The following is a 22,221-nucleotide window of genomic DNA, read 5'->3' as shown; positions in this document are numbered from 1 at the left end:
GCTAAAGACAACCCTGAGGAGTCCAGGAAATCTCCACATACTTTTAGTGCCAACATTTTTTAAGAAATTTTAGGATAACAAGTTAATTTCAAGAATGAGACACGTAGCAAAAAATTCTATCCATTAGGAAGAGTTTGGCTCAAAATACATAAGTAAGGTGGTGGATAAAAAACCCACTGCTTAAGTAACATGATTTCCTTATACTCCGAAAGGCCTATGTCAATGACACTCACGAGAAACTTTTGGAGAAGGGCTCAGACACACTATCAATTTACCAAGTAACCCATGACTGCATCCATTTCTTGGCTCCTGAAACTGCAACATAAGGCACTTCAGCTTCAACCTCTCAGTGGGAGAGGCAACACATTAAACCTAACATGTTTTACCTCCCATTTGATGCTGGTTAAGAGAGTAAATGGGATCCTGGATCAAATCTTTTTGGCTTAATTTCATTCAAAAGTGAACCAATCTGTGTGCTCTGAAAACTGCACCTGGTTGAGTCAAAACACAGTAAAAAGGGACAACTGCAAGATCTCCTTCAAAAGTATACACTACCAATCCGAACTAAGGCAAACAGGCCCTCAAGAGTCCTACCAGGGCACATTAAATCTCATCCCTCAGAACTAAACTGATTTCAAATAAATCTCATGATGTGTCCTAACACAGAGAGTAAATATTTCTAGATCTGTCTACTGCAAAGGGAAGGAGTTGGTACGAGTCACAGCTGGGAAACAGATAATGACCTAAATTAATGTCAGGTATAATATAATCATAAACAAAGTCTGTAACCATTTGTGACTGTTGTTCATTTAGGTATAAGTTACAGATTTACTCAAGTCTTCCAAAAATTACATCACTGATTTTCTCCATTGATAGGTTCCAATAGTTTGTTTATTTAAAACAAAGTATCAAGAATATGTGTGACTAGTTGTTCTCCAGAACTTTTCATAGAATCATAGAATTATTTAGGTTGGAAAAGACCCTTGGGATTATCGAGTCCAACCATCTACCCTACTCTACAAAGTTCTCCCCTACACCATATCCCCCAACATCACATCTACACGACTCTTAAACACATCCAGGGACGGTGACTCAACCACTTCCCTGGGCAGCCTATTCCAATGCCTGACTACCCTTTCTGTGAAAAACTCTTTCCTAATGTTCAGTTTAAACCTACCCTGTTGTAGCTTGAAGCCATTCCCTCTTGTTCTATCACTAATTACCTGGGAGAAGAGACCAGCACCAACCTCTCTACAGTGTCCTTTCAAGTAGTGAGAGAGAGTGATGAGGTCACCCCTCAGTCTCCTCTTCCTCAAACTAAACAGTCCCAGCTCCTTCAATCACTCTTGAGACTTACCTTTTCACCCTTGGGACCCTGAAAGCCCAAGCCCATGTAGCCCTGAAAATATAAATTACACACACTTAGTAAGTAAATTTTGATCAGTAGTGCATACATGCATATCTACATACACATGAAGGTATTTTGTATCTGGCAAAAATTTAGAGGACAAAAAAGACTGAATATGTCTTTTAAATGCTCATGTGAAAAAAATAAATAATTATGTCCTAAACCCCTGCTATTTTTTTAAGTTCTGCATCACAGCAATTTATGAAAAAAATAGAATGAAATTTATCAGATAAGTTTATTGTCAATATGCTCTTTTTTCAATGTTTTACTGAAAATTTTGACATTTTTAGATGAGTTCAAATAATCATAAAATGTTGTAATTACTACTGATTTGATAAAGTGAGAAAAAAACCTTAAAAAAGTGTTAAAAAATCTCTCTTTATTATGTCCATTAAGATATAAAAATAGAGTAAAAATTGTAATAAAATCCCGAAGTTTAAAAACCCCACTCGCTTAGGATCATTAGTTTCCAGACTTTTGGAGATCTCGTGTACCAAATAAATAAACAAATAGACTTAATCTTTATAATAAAAAGAGTCTTACCTTCTCGCCTGGGAGTCCTGGTGGCCCAGGAGGACCCTATAAGACAGTAAATTTTAGCATATATATGTATATAGTAAACTGGATGGAATGATGCCTTATGCTATAAAGACAGCAAAAACGCAAATATTTCCAATAAACCAAGATGTAAAGTCTTTCTCTACTACTGTGTGTAACTTGCAACATAGAATAAATAAAACCAAACAGAATTGGTCTAAGATATCTCATCAGATACTGTTTTGCAGTTAAGAGTGTTGGACCTAATCAGCATCTAGACAACAGACAATCAAAAAAAAAAAAAAAAAGTCTATGGTATTGCACTGTAAAATAACTTTATTGCTGCCTTCTTTTTTTTTTTTTTCAGTTTTGCATGCTAAATATTAGTCCTCACCTTTCTTTCCTTAATTTTTTTTTTCACATCAGCAAATGCAAATATTGACTAAATTGTGCTACCATTTTCCTTTATATCACTTCCTGTTTTCTTCAGAAGGGTAAGAAGTCTCACACAGCTCACTTTAATAGACAGAAACACTGGGCAGACTTTTACCAGATGCAAATAACTGATCCCTGCTAGTGTTACCTGTATCCAGTACAGGAAGAGAAGATATTATGTATCTGTTAGACCTGTCAAAATGTCAAATAGCTAAACGCCTTCAGCATTTGGCAATCACCATAACAACAGGTACTTGACATCCTGCTTTCCACAATGCTACTTACTGTGGCTACCCATAAGAACAACTTCAGCAAACATTTTTATTTAGATCTGGCTGCTAGGTTTGTGGTTTATTTTCTATAAATTAAGTGGGAGAAGAAGAGAAAGGAGCAATAGCTATTACAACCACTCCCATATAAAAATACCCTCCAGGCTTGCAAGAAAAGAAGATTGTCGAAACAGCTTCTATTGAAAAACTATGTTTTTCAAAACCTCATTCCTGCCATGGTAGAGTTCAAGAGGCTAAACATGAAGCCTGGAACCATAGGTAATTTTTCCCCAAAACCCAACAAACACCAGCTATGCACACCCTGTGGAACTTTCCTATGATAAAGCTCTATAAGTACAGTGCAAATCACCATGAGAGGAAACTTACTGGTTCTCCCGGAGGTCCTTGTGGCCCCATTGGTCCCTGAAACCCAGGAGTTCCAGGTGGACCCTATGAAAAATTAAAAGGGCATAATTAAAAAGTGGTATTTATTTGGCAATTTCATGATACTGATATAATTTTAATTGAAGCTCACTGCTATTCAAACATCTTTTTAGACTTACAGGTAGTCCAGGTTGGCCAGGAAAGCCTTTATCACCTTTTAGCAAACTGGGAGGTAAAAGACCAATCACTTCACCTGGATCTCCCTATAATAAGAAAAGAAAACGAATAATACTTCAACATCCATTCAAACACATTTAAAAACACTAATATTGAGATGAGAGGGAAGTTGGAGCTATGAAAAGTTTGGAATCATTTGGAAAGCTGACTTAAAAAGAAGTCACCTTACTTCTTTTAATTCAGTTGAAACATGGCAAGAGATATTAAAGACCCTAATTGCCAAATGTCCTTTAAAGCCACCTGAAGAGATCCCACACCAAATCTTTCTCCATACTCTCATTTCCTATACTATAATGGGGAATCAGAAAGACTTTACCCCAAAATCTATCACTACTGCAGTGTCATCCCACAATTTGAGCATCTGACCTGGATGTTGAGAGAAGTGGCAACCTCACAATCTCTTTTCCAGTCTATTTTCAGTCTTATACCTAATTTTGACATAAAAGCCATAAAGGCATCCTTATTCTTTACTTTGGAAAACTATTCTGATCGGTATCTACTTCTTAATTTCTTTTTCTAATAGCAAAAGATCCAATTTTTCCCATGTTTTTGTACAAAGTTGTAATATTGTAAGTGATTTTATTTCATAAGTTGTGTACCAATCCATGCTTAGGAAAGAAACATTCGAGTACTTCAGTGTTTATAGACTGAGACAATTCTTCCCATGTGAGAGAAAAAGAAGAGGGCATTTTACAACTTCAGGTAGTCAAGTCATTGCAAATCTGAGATTACATTTAGATTTTATATCTGTTCATTTTAAAGAGCAAAAGCTCTCTGTTGACATTGAATATTTCATTCTTCAGCTCACAAAAAGCACTCAGATACCTAGTTAGTTTAACTTTTCCGCTATGAAACTGTTTAGTATGTGTTGGATGCTTCTCCTATTGTGGACTATATGACCTTCTTCCACAAACACTATCTATTTGAAACTATTTAGAAAAATGAAGTGTCAATATCAAAACAAATGTTTGAACCAGAAAATCTATCTAAATCTTTATGCACAATTGGGTGCCCACCACACTACTTATACATAATTAATGGTATGTACTATTTTTTTCTGTTGTAATCTATGTAATACTTACACTTTTAAGGCCTGCATGGAACAACACATAAGTTCAACTGTTACTAACTGGAGGTCACCCCACTGTTTTCAGTGGGACTGCAGAACGGAGTAAAAACGAGAAACATGCCAGTAAAATTTTTCAATCCTTAAGTAAGGACTGCTAGTCTTACAGGGTGTAGAGTTCACCTTATTTCTTACTGTTACAAGCGGGATATGAACACACTTAGAGTAAAATGTACCTTCATTCCAGGAGGTCCTGGGGGTCCCTGTGGAAAAAAAACATATTTGATGTTATTTTTCCTCAGTATTGTCTATTTTACATCTTATTCTCTATATAATTTCACATAGTTATATTTGCATTTCAAGAATCAGGGTTGAAACAAATAAATTAAGGATAAAAGAATCTACTTACTATGCTCCCAGTCAGTCCTGGTAAACCTGGGGGACCTACTGGACCTCTTTCACCCTGAGGGGAACAGAGAAATTTGTTTTGTTTAGGGAACATATGCTTGAGGGATGTTTTTATTTCAACAGAGATGCTGTTATAAACATATGTAAATGTCACCTTTGTGCCATTACATCCTGGAATGCCAGGTGGACCAGGAGGGCCATCTTGTCCAGGAATGCCCTACATTAAAAACAAGTAGAGAAATTAGCAATAATCCTGGTTAGATGTCACAATTAAAACCTTGATGTTCCTTGTAAAAATATATATACTTCATACGTACAGGAAGGCCTGGGTTTCCTGGAAAGCCTGATGCTCCCGGGGGGCCCTGCAATCAAGAAAAAAATAAAATGAAATTACAAACCCACAAAACAGCAATGACAAGCTGCAGCCCAAGTTGCATCTTCAATGGTGACAGTCAAAATACAAGAAGCAGTTTCTTTTATACTTCCTTGACAAAATAGCTTTAATCTTCAAAACCGCTCAAACATGGCACCTTAGCAATTGATAACTAAAAGCAACTTTTTATATTTCTTTAACTTTTAAAGAAGCAATATGGCTTTCCTTCAACAGGAACTGAACCAGAGCCTTATGTGCAGGTAAAATGGAATGCAGAGGTGCTGTCTTCTCACAACCATCATTCCCAAAATGAAATTTACTGTAGGCACCTCTCTATAGCAGAAGAGGATGTTAATGCACTGTAAAGACACTTCTCTATCGATCATGCTCCACATCAGTGTATCAATTCATCCTTATTATTAAAAAATCTACCAAGTTTAGGTAACTCTTTCTCCTTGAACAGCTTTTCAGTGTAATGAATCAGGAGTTTAACTTGGCATATCATTTTCATCCTCCCAGCTTATTTATTCATGCAGTATTTCCTAATACATGTATTATGAAGCAGAAAAGATGTATGGGAATCCTGTGCTCAGATAGTATACTTGCATCTTCCAAAACTTTATAATTGCTAAAATACAGTCTACTTGCACTGTAGCACACAAACACATTTGCCAGGAGATGCCAATTTACATTAACAATCAGGATACCCTAAGGTATCATGAACATCATGGACTGAAATAAGGATTTCTTGATCTAGCAGAATACCCACTCTATAATAGCTCAGAAACTGCAGTTGATTCAGTAAATTCTATGTGCTGCAGCAGCTGCAGGCAAATGGAGAACAAAACTGAGAGGCATTTTGAAAGTCTTTGGACAAAATGATATACCTGAAAATGTATGCATGTCAAGTCATTTAAATTCTCTTTCATCATTTCATGATGAAACATGAGAACACTCAGAATGCATTTGGCACCTCACAAAACCCCGAAGGACACGGCCCTGGCTAATACAATGTGCTAAAATAAGTATTATATAAGTGTCACATTAAACAGAAATGACAACAGGAAGGTGACAGGCATATTCAGAGCCTCTTCTAGCGAAGTCAAGAGATCTTTGTCCCTGGCTTTAATTCGACTCTGGACCTTTTTAACATGTATGTGCTCATGAGCATGTCAGCTTCTCTGCTGGAGTGCTTCAAGGAGGTTAGATCATAGACATAAAGGAGAATTTTGCATGAAGTCATAAGGCTGGTTCATATTCAAGCTGGAAAAATGCTTCTGGGTATGTCAGCAAGATATCAAAGGCATAAGAATACAGGTGCTGTTGATGCAGCGGTAAGTACCAGGTGAAAATGCAAATGGGCAAAGGCACTGACTGCCCAATGTAGAAAGAATTTCAAAGGCAAAAGCAGGAATTTTGAAATTATTGTCCATCAAATGGGGATGTCACTGATTAACTCAAAGAAGAGACTAACCCCACCTTGCGCCTGAAGGCAGCCATGGAGAGTTAAAGACATATAAACCCATAGACATCAGAATTGTTATAAAAGTAAATTAGAACTCACTCTTGTTCCCTTTGTTCCTGGCAGTCCTGGTTCTCCAGTATCACCCTGCAAAGGAAAGGAGATAGCTTTATCTTTTCTGGGGACAACAATTTAGGGAAATATGAGTGTTTTAAATATTAAAGCTTAAGTTCTTACCTTAAGTCCTGGTGGCCCAGGTGGACCTTCAGGTCCTTGCATTCCAGGAAACCCAATCACACCCTGTAGTCCCGGCAAGCCTCTTTCTCCCTGTGGAAGAAGAAAACTCATCAGCAACTAAACAACTGAAGCTGCTTCTTCAAGCAACCTACAAAACCCTTGTTTCTGTGCTCAAGAAACCTGTTAGGTGGTAAGAAGCTACAAGTGACAGCAAACATTTCATGTTTGTGTTTGAAAGGATTATTATAAACAAAGAAATATTTCTGGATCAATAATAGGTTGGCAGAGGTTGAGTGTGGCATAAGAGAAAAACAGTCTTTGAATGTCAATTAAACCTTTTTTTGTCTCCCTGGATAGCACTGCTCATAGCATGGTTATACCCCAGGGATCAGGAAGGCTGCTTTCCTTCTAAGACCTATCTTCATTCCTATAGAGATACTGCTAAATCCTGGTAGAAAATCTAACACCCCAAATCAGCACTTAAATTCCTGGAAACCACAAATATCATTGTGCAGTAACTACTGTATTAATGTCCAATACCACTCCTCTTCTTATATATCATTGAAAACAGCAGATTTTGGAGACCAGGGTGTCACTTAGTCTTGTATTTCAGAGTGGTTCAGAGACAGAGTGCTTCAAGATACAGGATCTTCCAAAGAAGCTGAACACACAGATTGTATGTATCATCCTTGAGGTTCTTCTTCAATGCTGTATGGGACATCGGTGTTTTCTGTGCTGTCCCTCTCCCCACAACCCCAAATGTATTTAAATCAGATAAATCTCGAGGCAGAAAATCCATCCACATTCTAGGTCAATATTGCAGTCCACTGTACTTGACTACCAGTGAAACCAAGAGGAACACTGTCTGAATAAAGGCTGCAAAATCTACATATAGGGGAGAGAGAAAAAATTATGTGTGTCAAAGTCTGAAAACAGCAAATCAAGCAAACCAAAAGCCAGACATTCCATGTTGGAAGTAACCAGAGTTATCCTTTCAAGCAGTGCTGTGAAACAGGGAGAAAAATTTCATATTGTCCAAGAAATATTGAATGAATAAAACATTAGGCAAAAAGAAAAAGGTATGCAAGTTTGGTCAAGAGCTAAAAAGCACGGCATCTGTCTTAGAAACTCAAAACACAGGTCAATTTTCGAATGATACCAACAAGAAAACAAAATCAACAAGGTTTAAAACACATAAAAGGATGCTATGCAAAGATTTAAATATTTTCAGCAAAACAGAGTTGAGATTGTTGTTTGTAATTAACAAACAATTTAGAATGTTGAATAGCAAGAAACTTTTCTCCTGTTTGCTCAGAATAAAGATTCCTAGCAATATGCTGGTATTGCAGGGGTCATCTGAGCACTGAGCACACACGAGAGGAGCATCTGAGTCTTGGGAGAGCTCGCTCTTCAAGTAGGTGTAACAGGCACCTTGCAAAGAAAAGGTTACGATATGCAGGCAGAGGAAACTGAGTGATGACCCACATCGGTGGGTGACACCGTGCTAGTTACAGTTTTTAAAAGATGAGAGGAATTGGAATTCCTCCGTGGAGTTACAGGGTTGATGTTGGTTTTTAGTTCCTTGGCCAGGATTTTGTTAAGAAGATGAAGAGACAAGGGAGAAGAGAGGTGATTGACAGGTAAAAAGAGCAGGGCCAAGGAGGAAGGAGAGGAGAAAGCTATAACTGAGATGATAAGAGCATAAGAAAGTGAAATCAAAACAACACTCATTTATTAAAATTTCCTGCCAGGAAATTTTAGCCTGCCGGTTCTACTCTCCTTCCTCCCACAAAAACAGATCTTTCAATAAAAAGATACTTTCTGAGGGAAACAATCAATTTTTCCTTGAACTGCCAAGATGGTATGATCTCTGTTTACTCCCCAGTACTCTTTGTCAGGGTTTGAGAGTAAAGTTTGCTATTAATCCAAATCCGGGGCAGTGTGTTAGACCACAAAACACAGCAAAACAACTGAAAAAATACATTTCTAGGTCAGCTGCAAGAGGTACAAAGTCCAAGTTCTAAAGTAACTAAAAAAGTTTTGAAAAATGTTTTAAGGAAGAATGTATCAGGATTCAGGCCTCTGAATAAACGTTGAAGTAATTAAAAATCTGAAGGCTACCTGAAATGTTAAACATATTACTGAGGTTTTTAAACCCAACCTTTGGCTGGCTAATTGGCAGTGCAGGAACAAGTGTATTTTTACAAAATCAGATGTTGAGTCACTTCAGAGCACGATTTCACACTGAACCCTGGGCCTTTGCTCTCATGACCTGCTGGGAGAAGATACTCAGGTAAATAGAAAGGCTTTCCATCGCTGAAGGAAAGCACAACATGTGCAAATGAGAAGAAAACAAAATCATGTTGACACCCATGGAGAAATCTGAGTCATGTGTAAAACAACTAATAATTTCTGCACTCGGGAGTTCAGTCCGTCTGAGGGTTTCCACACACTTTGAAGCACTGCACCCTGCAACACAGGGAAACAGTCTTTCCTCCCTTCTTAAGGGAAGATAAAACTGTGGTTTACAGATTGGATTTTCACTTGGTCTAAGGCTCCCTTAAGACTGTTCTGGCACTGTAAAATGGCCTTAACGTGCCTGTAAATCACTCACTAAGGTAATGACCACTTCAGCTTGCCAAGGAGGTTAACTCAAGGCTTGAAATAAATAGAAACTTGGGCTTCCAAGGCAACTATAGTCAATTCTCTCAAGGCTGTCTTCAACCTCCCAGGCTGCCCTGTCTGAGGGGTAAAACATAGCTGCAGGAGCAGAGCCGAGACCATACCAAGTCACTTTGAGCTAAGATACATCCAGGTTTCCCTAGAAACATTTTATTTTACCGATTTGAACTGTTAGGCCACCAAGAAAAATAACTGGCTGTTTGTCCAGACAAAGCTACTGGACATCCCAAGGCCTGGAGAGTGTAACTCCCGAGCATGTGGAGGGCTGTACTGTCCCAAATATTGCAGACTCATGGTTTCTCAGACTGGAATCAAGCTCATCTTTTTGCCTGTAATTTGCCAGAGGGAAGTAAGGAAATATAAAGATGATTGCATGTGTGAGAGCTACTGGATCTTTCTCTGCTGGCAACCTGCCACCTTGGCCACTTATTTTAACCGGGGAGCATGGACTTACTGCTTATGCCTCTACCTCTACTCTGCCTTCCCATTTAATTTTACTGCAAAGTAAGTTAAGGGTAAATAATCTAAGTTAAGTATTGAGTAAGTAGTCCAAACTTGTGCAGTCTGAGGCTACGCAATTAATAGGACCTTACTCCTCGATGCCATTCACGGAAACTCAGAGAATTTAGGACACCAAGACCCAGTAACAGACCTAGGGATATCTCCTGGGTTCCAGTCCCTTTCTTTAGTCCAGGTATCAGGCTGCCTTTTTGTATAACAGTCTTAGAAAAATGGCATGCCAAAACCTGTACAGAAAGAATCATAGAATATTTTGGCTTGTAAGGGACCTTTAAAGGGCACCTAGTCAAATCTCCCCTGCAATGAGCAAGGACATCTTCAACTAGATCAGGTTGCTCAGAGCCCTCACTAATGAGCAAAGATCTTACTTCAATAATCCTGCTCCAGTTAGTACCAACGTCCACCATGAGATTGTTTTTTGGCATTAGTGAAACTACACCAAATTACAGTAAAGTTCCATCAGTCTCAAAGTATCTACACTGAAGAAGAGAACACAGAAACTCTACCATCTAGAAACCGTAAAGTCATGTGAATGCAGAGCACCAAGTGTCCTAATGTCACTGGGTAGATTAGCCCACAGAGATCACTGGGGTAGCAACATTTCTACTGTTGCTTTCCTACCCAGAGTGGCTTATTTGGAACTTCAAGCTCAGATGAAGCTATCGCTTGTTATGCTGTGCAGTACAGACATAAGCATGACCTGAAGATGTCTTGCATAGCAAGGAAATACTTGAGCAGCATCCTTTCCCCGCTTGCCTGCCCAGTTCCTTTCTTCACTCAGTGTTCCAGCCAAACAGCCCAACAGCTAGTGTTTGCACTACATTTAAGCTGCAACCCATCAAGCATCCACACTACATAAATTGGCAAGCACCAGATCACCACTGCTACCCTACTTATTTTTCGCTCAGCACTGAGATTTCTAGCTGTGATGCATGAAGAGCATAAGACTCTGACTGCAAGGGCTATGTATTGTTCAAGTTCCAATATTCACAGCTGCAAAATGTTGGCAAGTAATACTGAAAGAGCTTCTGCTTCTTACAAATCAATTCATGAGACTCAAAAATTAAAACAGATGTAACCAAGTCATCTGTACCTCTGCTGATTCAATGCACACTGTCAGAAAGCACAAAGGAGAATTCATTACTCAGCTCAGAAAAATGAATATTCTGCTACGTAAAAAGACAGCAAGTGCTCAGTCTCTGTTGCACTTATTAAATAAGCAAGATGCCTGTGCTAGCCCAGCTTTTGTGAAATGCATCCAAATGCCTTTGCATTAGATAGTTCCGATAAAAAGCAATTGAATGGACTCCTAAACAGAGGTGAACCTGTTCAGAACATAAATACATGGGCTGATATTTTTGCTGGCACCTACCCTTCCAAATTAGCCATGTAATGCTCTTTGACATGTGGAACAACTGCAGCTTGCTATGCGAGAGAGTCACATGAAGTGGTTTCAGAAGATTCAGCTGTAATAAATTAAGTGCTGAGGGGTAGGAAATAACCACCACCCCATTATAAATTATTTCCCCTATTATTGTGTCTAGGGACTGCTGGACTGGGAGATTTTAGACTTGAGAGACTGGTAACGTGGATATAAATCAACTGTTTCCAGAAGTGTGGGCTCACAGGGTGTCTGGCCCATATGAATACAATGTTCTCAGGCTCTCCAGAGACTCAGACACGCGGTGAATAATGATGTGCAGATCTTCCCCAAGCCATTTGAAAGATGCTTCGTTTGCCTCTGCCAGCAATCATCCTGCAGCTGAAATGGCAGGACTGACACATGCCTGCTCTTCAGCCGAAAAGGCATAAAACTCAGTCTTGGGGAGAGATATCAAAAGGCAGCTGAGCTGTTCTATCCAGCAAAGATGGTTCTTCTCCTCCTTTTAAAGGGATGGTGCCACCTCACCATTCTTTATGGTATGACTGGTATGATGCCCTTAGCCTCCCCCACGCCAGTTCAGCTCACTAAATTTACTGACTTTTCTAAAGTGAGCGATCTTGCTCTGGCCTCAGTGAGGAGCTCATCAGGTGGCCAGGCAGCTGCCAAAACCGATGCGAAGAGGACACAGCAATGCAGGATGCAGGGCAGAAAGCAGCTTCTCACACCAGCGCAGTGGGGTTTGCTGGAGGTCATCCACCAGAGCCCCTCAGCTGTGCCTTCACTGGAAGAGGAACTGAGCTTGGAGCCAACAAATGCTTGGCCTTGCTGGAGAGGCCATCTTCAGACCAGTGTTGCTGCTTACTCCAGTGTCATTATAAGCTCAGACTTTCTCTCTCACAAATACACATTTCTCTCTTCCCAAAAGCTAACGTTCATTGAACTGAAATGCCACCAAGGGTATATGTGGCAACGAAATTCAGCTGCTTCAAGATGAAAATTGACCATGTGCTTTCCAAAAAGAGAGAAGTTAGGCCTGACAATTCAGCATTCTTTTCTTTTTTTTCTCTTATACAAAGTCTGATTTTAGAAACAGTCTCAAACATTGCTTTTGAAAGAGATTAGAGGCCTAGGTGTAACTGTTAACAAGAAAACCCACCATCCAAAGCATTCATCGCACCTTGACGATCCAGTGTGACCTTGTAAAATCCACAGTGATGCACAACAGCCTTGTAATGCCCTAGACCCTAGACTACCAGGACTACCCCAAGGCATGTGAAAGAAGAATGTGAGCTCTGTATTTGTTCCTTCAGCTGATATAACTGCCAGCACTGAAGCGAACTGGCTTCGAGGTGTTAGACTAGTAATTACGCCGCACAGTGGGACACACTATTGCGCGATCCGAGCAGCACTCTCCAGTCGCTGTGTTTCTCTCCATGCTCTTTCAAACACGTGTTACAGAATTGTAATTGGCTCAGCGATATGCTAGGGAAGAAGCAGAGGTGGGGAATACCCAATTCTTTATTAAAGGAGTATTTTTAACCACCAGAGGGAGCACTGGCCTTGAATATCTTTCAGGATTAAAATAAACATGAAGAATAAATATCATCTGTTTGTCCTCAGCTGCACTCACCATTTTCAGTATTTTATTGAAAGTGTGAAGTGGATATCAGTCAAACAGAGTTACAGCTATATGCTCACAGGGCAAGCGTCCTCAAATGCACTAAGGATGCTGAACACTACAAAATTCCCACTGCACATCCTTCAGCACTAGAATCTATCTGTGCTACAGCTATACAGTTCTGGAGCCACTCAAGTAACAAGCAATTAATTACACAAACAACTGTGAAGACATGCAAAGAATCTGTGTAGGAACTCTGTAAAGATCTCTGTGGGAGCTCTATAAAGATCTTGGCTCACCCAGAAGTTTTGGGGCTGAGCCCCTGACAGCATGCAGAATGGAAAAGGGAGGCTGGGGGGTAGGGTGGGGGGAGAGGCAGCAAAATCTTGATGCTGTCACTGCCTGGGAGCATCTGAGAAAGCTCACCCATGTGGAAACACAAGTCCAGCATTTTTGGCTTGACTATTAGAAGGAGCAGCCATAACAGTTTTAAAGGACCTGCACAGCACCACTTGGGCTGGCTGTGGCTGGATGAGCCCCCTGCACAACTACAAGCATTACCAGGGCTGCTCTACATTACATGCAGACACATATGTTGACAAAGAGCTACCCTAACAGCTGCTGGGGACACAGCACCCTCTAGTCATGTCTTCTCTGCCGTGGTGCTAGTTCTGCCATCTCCTTCTGCCTTTTTTCTCTCAGGTGACTTTCACCTGTGGGACTCCTTCAGTCCCACAGTTAAACCTGTTCTCAGGCTGCACCTCCAGGTGGGAATGCTGATAAGTGCCCACTTAGGGCACAAAAGCCAGTGCCATAAAGGTTCATATACACCGGGGCAGAAACTGCACTCTGATCACCAAATGATGGCATCTCACTCTGTTTTTTCTCTCCCTGAAAGGATTGCTCTTCCTTTCATGAAAGTATCGTTTCCCGAGCCCTGTGAATTTACAACACTGGGCAACCTGTGCAGCTTGACACAAAATGAACCCAAACCTCTGATAGTGAATCTATCAGTACAAATATTTAATTAGAAAGCTGCTCAGGTTTACAGTTCAGGAACTGAGCCTGTGCCTCTTGCCTCCTAAATAAGAAAGAATGCTTAGACTGAAAGCATATTTCAGTGTCGCCTCATGGCTGCACAGAGCATTCCTCAGGAAGCTGCTAAGTGCTTCCCAGGAGTATAAAAATAGAAATAACGATCTTTGATTATCCTTTTCTCTACATCTCGGTATGTATGTGCTTAGTTCGTGTGCAAGCAAATGGGTAGATATACAGGGTGTCTGAATTTAATTTAGAAGCTGAATAAGAAGTAAAATAAGCTGAGTGAAGTAAAATTAGCATTCAAAAGTCTGTCATGACTATAGACTCAGCCTCCATTTAATTAATGTCAAGCAACTGGTTGCTTATCAGCATCACATGATTTCAGTTAAACCAGCTGTAAGTAATGCCCCCTCCTTACATAATTTACCAGCCCTTCTTCATGTCATTCCTCTTCTTGCTTACCCCATAGTTACTCCTGACTTTCCAGCTGCGCTAATCAGTTTTTTCAACAGAGGTGCCCAAATTTGACTTTTTAGGACTTCTTGAGCCATGCACACTCTTAACTTAAGCTCCACGTTTCCTTACATTTGTACATCTGTGGCTGATGTACTTTTTGTGTGATATTTGACTCCAGTGTAGATAAATGTTACAGATCCAGAAGCAGCTAGTATGCTGAGGAATGGATTTATACTTACAGCAAAAGATTTTGCTTGTTTTCCCTCCATTAAAAAAAAAGAAGAAAAAGATACTGAAGTTTAGTGAGGTGCATGCACCTTTCATTCATTCACAAACGATAGCATGCATGACCCCTAGTCTGAACATTTTATAAGTCAGGAGAAGTCTAACTTCAAAGCATGATTGAGGGCATGGCATATAAAGGACAGGAATACAAAGACAAGATGAAAAGATAGCAGAAGCCAACAGACAGCAAGTGAACTTTCTTTTCCAACTGTGGAAGTCTGTTTGCACAAAGCTTGGCAGTTTAACACCAAGGTATGTGGTTCATTGTCTTTATGTTTAAACTTTTCTTGAATTTTGAAAAAAAAAAGCCCACAAAGCTCATGATGTTTCAGTAGGAAGTCACAACAACCTTTTACCAAAGGTACATGTGGGTTTTTCCAAACTTTTTTTAAAAATCAGACCTGAGTCAAAGACCCTCTTCCCATCAGTCAGAACCACCCTGGGGAATAGAAGAACCTCAAAGAACACAAGGGAAGAGGATGTTCGAAGGACAAAGGCATTTGCAGTGTAAAAAGAAGGAAATTCTATCACCTGCAGACAGGTTGAACCAAAAGGGTACTATATTTCCCACCCCTTCTAATCATCTGTTGAACTCATTAAGTCTGAGTAACTCTTCCTTTGTTTTATTGCACATTGTGTTAAATCACTTCCAGTGTTGAAGGTCCAAGAATATAAGAGGCAAAAATGCTCCACGCCCTTCCTTCTTCATTAGTGAAAATTATTTAGCATTTGTTTGCATTTGGCACTGTTTAAAGGCTTACGTTTAAAGATGAAACAGCAGAAAAAAAAAGTCTTGAACTTTTCAGGTTTTTTTAATTTATTTTTGTTCACATCCTAGACCTGGAATGAAATGTGACATTACATGCAAGTTTTATTCTCTTGCCAAAGGTTTGTCATGGACATATTTACAGAAAATAATCTCTTCCATAAATAGTAAAAACACGGGCAGCTGCTCCTAGACAGTACAGACTGCAATAAAGTTCTCATAATGAAGTAGCTCATATCTTAGAGAGTTCATGACAGACAGTACTATTCTAGACAGTGCTATTCTAGCTGCTTTTTGGGGTTACATTTGAAATAGCATTTCTCAAGTTTTAAACATTTTGAAAGTTGCATAGGAGTGAAATTTCTTTCCACAAAAGCTAGTGGAAATACTCTAGCTTCTGACTTCTTTTTTTCATTAAAATACCAGCAGGTATTGTGCCTCAAAAGTGTAAATCAGTGTTTCTTCAATTTAATCTCTAGAGTCTCTTGACTCAAGCAGACGCATTGGAGAACAGAAACTACAATATGATTTTTTTCTAGTACTTTCAGGATTGTTCAGCCTAAACCAACTAAGTTGTCGAAGATGCAATAATCATTCATAATAATGAAAAACCAGTATTTCCCTTATTTTGACATTGTGGAGGATAACAGTATCATTACTTGTCAGTGAATGCCAACCAGAAGTTGGTATACACCTTAGTAGGTGTCTTTAAGGTTCTGTTTTGGGAAAAAAAGAAAAAAAAGAGAAAAAAAAAAGGCAAGCATGTGTAAACAGGCCTGTCAGAACACATGAAATTCGTGATGTATGACTGCCACCCAGAGGAGCTCGTGGGGAAATGACACAGCCACCGGAGGTGGGAGTCACACAGGACAGCTCTTCCCCTCCCGCACTCATCCTCCCTGCCCTTCCTCTAAGTTGATCCTGCCCAAGAAAGGCAAGGTGCGAAGACAGCTTTGCTATCAAAAGCTTATACTCTCCTACAGCTGGAGAGTTTCACCTTCCCGAGCACCATCCTTTTCCTTTTTTTTTCTGAGGTAAATATCATCCCCCAGCTCCCTGCCATGGCATTGATATAAATTAATTCCATTTAATAGCTAGAACTTCCTGAAGAGATCCTTTTGGAGGAGTTCTACGAGGCTGCCTGTGCCCTGGCTGGATTTCCAACTTCTGCCTCCACGTATTTTCAGACAGAAATGAAATTTGAGCTGAAGATCTGTGATCGCATCCTTAACTCAGAAACCTCGTCAGAGATGCTGCAGACAGCTGGCAGCAGCACTGCCTTCTCTGCTCACTGCTCTGCTACTCCGGCCTTTGGTGTTCCTCCTTTTTTTACACCTAAATCCCGACGTGGGAGGCAGAGGGCACTTTTGACTGCCCCTCTGTTGCTACAGTCCCTCCCTTCCATTCCGACTACTTCAACCCATTCGTTTTGCAGTCTTTCAGTCTTTGCCTGGCAGTCGAGCAAACTGTTTCAACAAAACTAAGGGTTATCAAAGCCCCCCAAAGCTTTCTTGTTCTGCCAGCTAACCATTAAATACTTTAGTTGCATCAGTTTCCAGTCAGTAAGCATCAAATGAGAAAAGAGTGAGAAGACACCGGATTTGATGCCGGTGTCTGGGTTCGCTCACTCCCCGGACTCAGTTATTTACTTGAACTGTGCACACTGATCTTTGACACCAGCCTTGGTGAGAATTATTTTTGTTGGCATATCAAAACATTTAAAAATGTTCCAGCTGAACTTCAGTGGAAGCTGTCACATGCCTGCTTTAAGAGCTACAAAATTTATGGGTAGGTTTTGCCATTCTAGTCATTCTTAAATATTCTAAGGGATAGAAACATGATTTTCCAGACAGGAGTCTAAGTTGCTTTTCCCTTGTCTTGTCTTTAATTTTGCTTTTCTTTTTTTGTTAAAGATGATGTAGGAGAAGATTTTACCTGTTACTGAAAGCTAATAATTACTCTCATGACTTCAGTTAACTTTCTTTGCTATGTCGTCTGTAGCTCAATTTACCTGTTCTGTAGAACTTTTTCAGGTGTTATACTTACCTGAAAGGAAATGTAAATCCTTTTAAACATCTCTTAAAAATGCTTTCTCAGCTGTTCTTGCTCCTTCTGTGATATTAAGCTTCTTTCTTGGCTAAGCTAGAGAGGTTCTCCAGCTGGTTAGGAACTTGCTTGTCTGATAAAGTACTCCACTATCACTTTTTTAGCAGCTACTTCAGGTTTCCTCTTTGAAAATCCGCCCTTTCATGCTGCTTCTTACTGTTCTATCTCCTTCCAGGCGTATATGGTTACAAGTTTTGCTATTTCTTCTGCAGGAGGTGTTTGTGAGAATTTTGCATACAATTTGGCTTTTTACCCCAAACTTTGAGAGAATTCAGATCTGCTTTTCTGAAAACCAACATCATATGGCCAGATATTTTCAATGACTAATGTAAGTCATGATCTCTCACTGAAAACATCGGTCTAAAATCTGAAATAGGAGGTAGCTGGGCAAAGAGAATCAAACAACTTGCTAACACTAGTATGAGATTTTAAAAAAACAAACAAAAAACCAACCAAACAAAATAAAACCTACAAAAAAAAGTAGTCCAAACAACCCCCCAAAACACTTTTTGCTCTTGGCTAGAAAGACTAGAAAGTGACTTAAGGAGATTACCATATTACTGTGGTTCCCAAGTAATAATAATATATGCCAAGGTTGCTTCCTGTGACTACTGCTACAGAGAAAATGTAGGCAGAGACGGATTATTAAGTGCATCAAGTATTAAATTCTTGTGTGGGAACTGACATACCACAGAAACGTCAATTATAATGGCTGGCTTGGTCTGAGATCCCCAGCAAGCACAATATAAATTGAATGGCAGAACAATTTAAAGAAGCCTGAGGGATAAACTACAAAATGTAACTTCTGGTGCTCCCCAGACATATGCTGTCCCAGCTCCGTAATCTACACCCACAAAATCCTGTTTGTATCATAGAGTATTAGTGTTATGGGGAGTAAGATGAGCATCCAGAAAGCAGAAGCAGACTGCAGGTGCTGTCACGCATACGACAAAAAAACCTGCAAGCCAGGGCATAAGTTTCATAATCACTATGTAGTCAGTAGACACTGGAAGCGTGACTGTTTGCATGGACAAAATTTTAAATTTGGGAAGATTCCAAACTACACATTCCCCACTTCCTCAGCATGCAGATTTCAGAGAAGTGGAGATCTTAGAGGTCTTTTCTCATCTTACTTTGATCTCACATTTGGGAAAATTTAGTGACTTCATTGGAGGCTTACAGGCTTCAGATCAAAATAAAGGCACTGTAATCCTTAGAGAAATCATAATGAAGACATACACTAACAGCAGTTGTACAAATGTAATATCAAACTCCGTGAGAGCATGTTTTATATCATGATGAATGCTTGAGATTATTATACCAGCACCTTTACAAGCAAAGATATGCATCTGGCAACAGCTGGTAAAAAGGATGTATTATGCCAACTGACATACTACTGTGTGAAAATCTTTAGAAGTCAGCTCTGAAAACTAAATATGAGCATCACACACTATTACTGGGAAATCTGCTTTTATAGCACTCTTTCCACAGAAATAAATTCATCAGTGTAATCCACTAGTTTGTGTTAACCAAAGATGTGTACTGTACCGAGTGCAAAAATACATCTTAATATAGAAATGTTGCCAGAGACATTCGCTTCCATTTGGACAAATAAGACAAATGGCTCCAATGACTATTTCAAATGAAGAAAATCTGATGGCTCCATATGCCACTTAGCAGTTTGGTCAGCCAGTTGGGAAACTGTAGAAAACTTTCAATACTTAGCATATCCCACCTGCTATTATTCAAATTCTTTTGATACCTAATTCTTTCAAGAATAGTAGCTTTTTATGAAACATAGATGTTCTTTTTCTCTGGTTTGAAATAAAAAGATTATTTTATTCTGAGTGACATAAAGGGCAAATCAATAGAAATACACTACTGTCACTGAAGAATTGACACAAATGTAACAATGGCCTGATTTTCGAAACCAAAAGTCTCCTTGAAGAATATCAGACCTGCAGCTGATCAATATCTTTGCTTATTTTATTACAGTCGTCTGATTTCCCCCTTTCAGGAATGATTAGATGTTTTCATGTTATCTATTAGCCCTTTCCAGACTGCAATCAATCTTTTTTTCCCACATCAGCCCTCCTGTCAGCTTTATGTCCCTCTCTGGGAAGTATAATTCAGCTGTGCTTTCCTTGGTGTTCTCAGTTCATAGTCTTTCCAACTCAGGTATGAACATGTGCTGTGCACAAGGTAAGTTTCTACAGCAGCCACGCAATAGAAACACTCAGCAAAACTATGGAAGAGCGGATTAAAACCAAATAGTGCACACTGATATAAAATAGTGCCAATGGAAAGTGTAAAAATGAACGTTCTTGATTAAAAAAAGTCTTGATGTTGCTGTGGTGGTGCAACACCCCACACACTCCCCAACTCAGTGCTTGGCACAATTTCCACTCCCACCTGGGCCACAGAACAATACAATGGACCAAAACATTACCTGAGACACATTATAGTCCAACATAAAAGAGAGAAAAAGGTGGAGAGTAACGGACCACAATGCTATGGCATCCCTTTAGCGTACTTGGCTCCCATGACTCCTATCACTTGGGAACAATAACAATAATCAGTCACTCCTGACAATGTATGGATCTTGGCCCAAAGAAGGGGTAAGACCAGAACTCCAAGATCTAGTAAGTTCTGAGTTTACGCAACTGGTGGAAAATACCAGAATACCCCGTTGTTCAAGTTGGGCCGGGGTGGAAAACTATCTAATGAAAGTCAATTATCTCGGACCCAGTAAGTACTGATTCTAGTGAGACCCTTTGAGCTCTTCTGGATCTCAGTGGGCTGTGGCCAGCATGTCCCCTGAGTTGGGATGGTGCTTCAGCAGACACCTCCAGGATTAAAAGGCATGGACAAGTCAACCCTCTCGAGTCTCCGTTATTGCCCACTGAGGAATGACGATGCATGGTGAGTATTTACTCCAAACTTGACAAGAGGGACATTTTAACTATAGGCTAGCCTCTCCTTCATCCACCTCTCTATCCATTTGTCTCTAATATACACATTAGCTTTTCTGAGTGTGGGTGTTCTTATACTTCATTGGATCCAAATACTTTCTGTCCATGTGTCTGTGCGTGCATAAGGAGGCCCCCGTCGGCTCACTGGAGTCGCCCACAGCAAAGAGACCTTTGGTCCTAGCAGTTAAAAACTTGGGTGTGGGTGTGACTTCTCAAGTGGTGTGTGTTTGTATGTTTGTGCTCACATCTATATGCATTGATTTGTCATGCTTTATAGTAAATTAGCGTGAAGCTTGTCATTTTTGAATCTGTAATTAAGTCGTTCAAATGTTTTGTTAAATATTTAAATCCTTAGATTGGTTAATGTTTAAGTGCTGCTAAAATTTAGCCTCTTGAGCTACCTCAAATCATTAATATATTTTGAGTTGCTGCTAAATCATAACTGTGTCAAATATTCCATCTGTGACAGTTGCTAATACTGGCTGAATATGAAAACTACAGATCCAGTGATAACTGATTTGCTCCACTAGAGGAACTAATGTGTTGCCCTCTGCTATATGGTAAAGGAAACTCAGAAGTACTTAATAGTGATCTTCCCAATAACTGCTGGAGCTTCTCTCCAACGAGGGGACTTACATTGTTTTAAATAATTTATAATAATCACAAATATTTTTGCTCTATCTTTTGATACCTAAAATGACAGGAAAAGCCTTGAAGGCCCTCCTAATCTGGCGAACCTTTAAAAAAAACCAAAGCAAACCAAACCAAATATACAGGGACACAGTCATTACCCACAGAAAGTGGAGAAGTACAATCACCTGCAGACAACAAAACCATGTGTGACTCTTATGGCTGTATGAGGGTGCAGGAAAGAAAAGACTGTTCACTGCTCCTGTTGATGGGAGACCACAGAACTGCCCCGGTGACTTTCAGCCTAAGCTAGTAACTGAGCTACCTGGCTTCCAGACCCAAAATGGCTCAGGCAAAGCCAGTTTGTGTACTTCTGCAGCATGGTCAATTCACACAGGGATGATACACCCAGCAAGGGAAACAGAGAAGGAATTTTTATGTAGGTTTAATAATACAGATACATTCTCAGAATTAGGCAAACAAAAACATGCCAATATAAAATGATTTGCTCAAGTTTTCTTACATCTCAAACAACAACAAAAAAACCCCAAAAGCAGCAGTTATGTGAGAGTTAATTCCATTTTTATTTTCTATTTTCTTCCAGAATTTCCTAGCAGGTTTTTTTTTTTGGTTTTTTTAAAGTGCAATGACAAAAATCACATTTGATATCCTTGTGACTTTAACTTTTAACAGGTAATGCTGAGGCAGGGCAATCACCATAAGGGATTTATACTAAAGAATGAGCATTTATCATTTAATGCATTCTAACTGGTATGTGTTAGAAGATTAATCATTCTGTACGAGTTACAACAAAGTTCCAGTGTAACCTCCATTTATACGTGTTTCTGATACAGAGTAAAATGAGTGTAAATGGTCATGAATGAGAGAATGAACATTCTTGGAAAAAGTCAGTGCATGGAGAATTTTACTCAGCTCTATACAGTCT

General features: G+C 39.6%; 1 protein-coding gene across 1 annotated transcript in view; it reads right to left on the bottom strand.

Moving 5' to 3' along the window:
• The window catches only part of COL4A1 (collagen, type IV, alpha 1), a 76,268-nt gene that overhangs the window by 50,026 nt on the left and 4,021 nt on the right, over positions 1–22,221 (bottom strand). The window contains exons 3-12 of the mRNA XM_014944086.1: positions 6,817–6,906; positions 6,682–6,726; positions 5,062–5,106; positions 4,899–4,961; positions 4,746–4,799; positions 4,573–4,599; positions 3,213–3,296; positions 3,037–3,099; positions 1,952–1,987; positions 1,358–1,399 (exon numbers count right to left, since the gene is read on the bottom strand). Of these exons, the coding sequence (XP_014799572.1) occupies positions 1,358–1,399; positions 1,952–1,987; positions 3,037–3,099; positions 3,213–3,296; positions 4,573–4,599; positions 4,746–4,799; positions 4,899–4,961; positions 5,062–5,106; positions 6,682–6,726; positions 6,817–6,906 (549 nt within the window). The remainder of the gene's footprint in view (positions 1–1,357; positions 1,400–1,951; positions 1,988–3,036; positions 3,100–3,212; positions 3,297–4,572; positions 4,600–4,745; positions 4,800–4,898; positions 4,962–5,061; positions 5,107–6,681; positions 6,727–6,816; positions 6,907–22,221) is intronic.

Source organism: Calidris pugnax, unplaced genomic scaffold (assembly GCF_001431845.1).
Source record: "Calidris pugnax isolate Ruff unplaced genomic scaffold, ASM143184v1 scaffold69, whole genome shotgun sequence".
Classification (NCBI taxonomy): domain Eukaryota; kingdom Metazoa; phylum Chordata; class Aves; order Charadriiformes; family Scolopacidae; genus Calidris; species Calidris pugnax.
Note: the sequence above shows the minus strand (reverse complement) of the source record. Positions and strands in the feature narration are given on the sequence as shown.